General features: G+C 34.1%; 1 protein-coding gene across 3 annotated transcripts; it reads left to right on the forward strand.

Annotated features, from left to right (window-relative positions):
• Positions 1–704: 704 nt before the first annotated feature.
• Positions 705–3376, forward strand: LOC149190545 (glucan endo-1,3-beta-glucosidase 11-like). Of its 3 annotated transcripts, none has more exons than XR_016256499.1 (3): positions 705–1770; positions 2015–2315; positions 2451–3376. XR_016256499.1 is itself a non-coding variant. In XM_089413424.1 (2 exons), exons 1-2 carry the CDS (start codon positions 1704–1706, stop codon positions 2687–2689), a joined length of 306 nt encoding a protein of 101 aa, XP_089269550.1. In that variant the 5' UTR covers positions 719–1703; the 3' UTR covers positions 2690–3376. The 3 variants fall into 3 exon arrangements, 1 of the variants encoding a protein (XP_089269550.1); XR_016256498.1 differs by having other exon boundaries at positions 2187–2315; XM_089413424.1 differs by lacking the exon at positions 2015–2315 and having other exon boundaries at positions 719–1770.
• The last annotated feature ends 2178 nt before the right edge of the window (positions 3377–5554 follow it).

The raw sequence follows: 5554 nt of genomic DNA on the forward strand, positions 1-5554 counted from the left end.
AATGAAACCTACAATTTTTCATCAAACTTTTTTATACAAATCTTATTAAATTAAATAAATTATTAGTCTTAAAAATTCCAATAATTTTAAAAAACAATTTGCAAAGTAAACTTATAAAACTCTAATTTTTAACTTTTTTACTCTATTAATTAAGAAACACTCTTAAGTTTGATAAATCACTAAATGAATTACTAAAATTTAATTCTTGTAATTTAAAAAGGAAAAATGTTATAAAACTAAAAAAATAAAAATACATTTAAAAATAAATTTAACAGTTTTACTATGTATTAAGAAAATAATATTTTCAAATTTAATAATGTTGATTTCTCTGAAATTAAGTATTATACTTTAAAATTAAATCACTGAAATTAAGTCTTATACTTTAAAATGAAAAATCAACACAACTTTAAAAAATAACAACACACATACTGCCCTGCACTCACCGACTGAGTTTACAACATATAAAATTGACTGATTTATTTTATAGTGTATCAAAAAAATATCTTAGAGCAATGAAAAAGAAACATAACATTATTTTATCGTGTATCAAAAAATATCTTAGAGCAATGAAAAAGAAACATAACAGTTCGAATTATTGTTGTAGGATTAGGCGTCCAGATGTGTGATTCCTTTTGTTTTGTCATTTTGTATAGAGAAGCAAGGGCGATGTGATGGCATTTTTTTGTTAGACAGTTTTCGTACCCTGAACCTTGCCGTAGTTTTAAAAGAAAACGATCATAGTAAGTTCCAGATCTTGCGTACTGTGGCATATCCCGTAGGTTGATATCCCGTAGGTTGATAATCCGATTCAAGTGAATACTTTCCGTGCTCGGAATCTGTTCCTTAGTTATTAATTTCCCCTTGTCATTTATGCAGAGTCAGGTGGAGGTGCAAGATGCTCCTGGTAGGTTTAGTTGGATCGAGGGAATAGGGAGGGTTAGGCAACAAACATTATTTTCAGGCCACCGCATGTTGTCATGTTATGGGAAGACTTCAGTTAACCGAGTCAATATCTATCCCCACAACACCAAATTTTGATCTTGGATTCAACTCCCAGAGGTGCGCGATAAGAATATAAATCAAGGATCCCCCATCCTCTAGAGTGCAAACACAGCAGCAACAATGGTGTCAGCTGCTGGAGCTCTAGATTCCGTGGGTGGGAAAGGGCAAGAGGCCATGGATATGGATAGTTCGAAGCCAACGAAGAAGATTCCCAGAAACAAGTTTGTGATTGCATGTGCAGTGTTGGCCTCCACCAACTCAATTCTGTTCGGCTATGGTATGTTTGGAGTACTTGATTGGAATAGACGACCGATCAGATGGTCTGGATATGACAAGTTTGGCAACTTTTACAGTATTTATTGTGTGTATATAACTGTCAATATTTATTTCATCAGGCTCTTTGCATTTTTATTCTGTGCATACTGAACTTATTTCGGCAGTTTACTTCTGTTGTTGCTGTACTTGTCCCATAAGAGTTTTTCCTGCTCTGTTTGTTCTGGTTCATGTATAGTATATCTGATCAATCGTCTATTCCAATCAAGTACTCCAAACATACCATAGCCGAACAGAATTGAGTTGGTGTAGGCCAACACTGCACATGCAATCACAAACTTGTTTCTGGGAATTTTCTTCCTTGGCTTTGAACTTAAAAGAAGCTTTGATCGGTTATAGTTTCTTTGGTTATAGTTTCTTTGCTCAGCATGAGCTTCCGGACGAGCTCGGTGCTGATCGTGATTGCGGTGGTTCTGGCTATCGTTGCCTCTGTTGGTGAGAAAACTCATTTTAGCGTTTGTTTCGTAAGGGCTTTAATTTCTTCGATTACCGTTGTCTCTGCAGCCGAGGACCGGACAAGAAAATGCATTTTATCGTTTGGTTCGTCCAGGGTTTAAGCTTTAATTTTTTCAATTATCGTTGCCTCTGCGGCTGAGAACCAGACAAGAAAATGCATTTTATCGTTTGGTTCATCAAGTGTTTAAGCTATTAATTTCTTCGATTATTGTTGCCTCTGCAGCTGAGAACTAGACAAAAAAATGCATTTATCGTTTGGTTTGTCAGGGATTTTAGCTTTAATTTCTTCGACTATAGTGCCTCTGCAGCTGAGAACCAGACAAGAAACTGCATTTGATAGTTTGGTTCGTCAGGGGTTTTAACTTTAATTTCTCTGATTATCGTTGCTACTGCAGCTGAAAAAATGCATTTTCTTGTCTTGTTCGTCCGGGGTTTTTGCTATAATTTCTTCGACTATCGTTGCCTCTGCATCGGTTTTAGCTTTTAATTTCTCCGATTATTGTTGCTTCTGCAGCTGAGAAAAGGTATTTTCTTGTCTGGTTCCTCAAAATTTATTTTTGAGCTTTGATTTCTGTGATTGACCGAGTAAATTTCATTTTTTGTTTTGTTTTGGTTTGCTGGGGCTGGCACTGTGGGTATCAACTATGGTCGCAAAGCAGACAATCTTCCCCAGCCTTCCAAGGTAGTGCAGCTGATCAACAGCCAAGGCATCAACAAGTTGAAGCTTTACGACGCAGACCCTGCAGCTCTATATGCATTCAGTGGTACCGACATTAAAATCACCATTGCCCTTCCCATTGAGCAACTCTCCAACGTTGCTTGCGTCTTTCGCGAGCCTATGACTGGGTCCAGCAGAACGTGGTTGCCTACGTTCGGGACACCCAGATCACGGCCATAGCTGTCGGCAATGAAGTCTTCGCCAATTCTAATGACCTCACCTCCTACATTGTGAAGATGTCTGAGGATGCTGGTAAGGAGAAAGAGAAGGGCCCGCAGAGCTCTGCTCCTGCCCCAATCCCCGACAGCGAGCTTCCTCAGTTGGATAGAATTCAGCTTGATGCGCCAAATCTGAAGCGTAAAGCAAGTGCTCTGGCAAACCAACCCCTGGATTCGACACAGAGGACGCAACAACAATATTGGCGGAGTAATAAAAGAAGCAAGCGAGGTTAAATCCATGTAACTGGACCCGTGCACACAGAAAAAAAACCAGAGGATCATCCTGTGCTTTTTTGACTAACTGCTTCTGTAATGCAGCCTGCTGCTGATAATATTTTTGGAAGAATGGTACTGTCATACATAGGGCTATTGTAGTTTTGCCTTGTTGCTAACAGGATATTACACTTTTTGGAAGGATAATACTGTTATGCATGGAAGGGCTATTCTAGTTTTGCCTGATTGCTAACCAGATACTTTTATCTAGCGCACAAATGTTGCCTCCGTGTAAACTCCTCTGATGTTATATCAAGTGTGAAGCATTAGGGAGTGAAAATAGGATCTCAAAGTATCTCTAGCCCAGATTGATCAGCCTGAATATATGATGTAATTTCTCTGTCCTTTGGACTCTTTTGTTAATGAAAAATAGCTAATCCTTTTGGAAAGTTCGACAGTTTTGTTGATAAAAAGTGAATTTATTTTGAAGTTCTATAATTTAATTAATTATCAGTAACTATTTAACTAATTCCATAACCATAAATATGTGATTCCAACCTCAGAAGCGAGGTCTTTTAATACACTTCTGTTACTGAAAAGGTGAATTTATTTTGAAGTTTTATAGTTTAATTAATTATCAGTAACTATTTAGCTAATTCCATAATAAAAAATGTGTAATTCCAAGCTCAGAAGCGAGGTCTTTTAATATACCTCTGTTACTGAAAATACTATTTAGAAGTATAAACAAAAGTTCCTTACATTTCTTCACAAAAATTGAGGTCTATTAATATACCTCTATTACTGAAAATACTATTTAGGAATATAAACAAAAGTTCCTTATATTTCTTCACAAAAGTTAAAATAAAAATAAATAGAGATAGGGGTCAACATCCATAAACCATATTTGATATCCATAAATTTTTCACAAAGCTCATGATGAATCATAATTTTCTTTTGAGCAGTTCACTTAGTAAACTATGTAAATGTGTTAGGTTATACATTAAGAAGTTTTGTTAACTGTAAGTTGTGTTAGGTTATTATGGTAATTAACAAAATTAAACATACTACACTTAGTGATTATCATTTCTTACAGTTAACTATTATTTGAATTAGCAATCCATATGATACACCTAATGATTATAGTGGACAAAATCAAACATAATATAATTAATAGTTATAATGATAATAAAAAAAATCCACACTCCAATAAAAACCCATCCCAATTACTGATTCCAATTTTATATTTTCTTCTTTCACAATGTTATATTGATTTTCTTTTAGTATTCTTTAAGCAACTTAATTTCACATAACATTCCACTCATCATCCATAAATCCTTCACACTGTTTATTAATTTTCTTTTAATATTCTTTGAGCAACTTAATTTCATATACTTTCAAGTACTTGACTTGGCATAGCTGATTGTTCAAATGGATGATTTTATTCGGTTTTCTCAGTTGGATGAAGCACCATGCGATTCTGCCTTTCAGATAAATGGTTAAAAGAAAATACAAACAGCAAAAAATTTGTTGATGTTTTTTTCATCTGCTCATGCAGTTCCGGCTTTTTTTTCACATAAATTTGATAATCCAATCATAAATTTTAGATACGAAATTTCAATCTATATATATTTTAACATCGAGCAAATATTTTGAATTGAATTTGATTGGCTAATTTCCGACCAATAATCCTTAAAATAAAGAAAGAGTCTTTACTCATTATCTTTTTCTGAGGTTCCATCCACATTCAGACCATCACTTAGATATCTCTGTTTTCCCCTTTTAATCCTATCTAGTTTCATTGTGAGTTTTCCATTTAGTTGATTTTATTGAATGTAAGTATTAAATTAAATATATTTTTATTGAATAAAATTTTAAAATTAATTATTTTATAATTTGAAGTGTTTGATGTCTAAATTTGGGTGGTTAATATAATTATTACATGAGTTTAATTGTAAAACATGATTAATGAGTATGCATATTTAATTTATTTTACATTATCATTATATTGAATATTTTTGACACTTTATTTTATATAACTTTGATATTTTTCCAGTGTAATTATTGTTTGTTTTTGAGAGAGTTTATATTATTTTTATTTTTTGGTTGTTTAAATTTGTTTTCTCAAGTAGATAGTGTAGTAGTGAAGGAGGGTACATGCTTGTTGGAAGGGAATCCTTGTAGCATAAGTGTGCCGTGTGTGAGATATTTCCCTATGATAGATTTTTGACACTTAGGATCATTACAGATGGAGTGTGGGGAATTGATTCCTTTCACACAATTATGACATATTATGGTAGATTCCTTTTATATAGTTATGAAACAATGATGATACATTCCTTTCATGGAAAAATATGTAAAATCTATGTTAAGCATGGGTTGGGCACTCCGCTAGGCGAGGTTTTGTGGGATGTGCAGGGGCATTTTAATTTTTTTTGTCCCCATAGAGATGGTTTCTATAGAGATGGTGGAGAAATTGCAGCCGGATAGAATGCCACATTCTACACCATACAAAGTTTCATGGTTACAAAAGGGACAACAAATGTTGGTGAATGATAAATTCCAAGTGGAGTTCAAAATTGGAAAATATAAAGAACATGTTCTCTTTGATATTGTG

Source organism: Pinus tabuliformis, chromosome 3_1 (assembly GCF_031772625.1).
Source record: "Pinus tabuliformis cultivar Carrire ecotype Pingquan chromosome 3_1, CPIR1, whole genome shotgun sequence".
Taxonomy (NCBI): domain Eukaryota; kingdom Viridiplantae; phylum Streptophyta; class Pinopsida; order Pinales; family Pinaceae; genus Pinus; species Pinus tabuliformis.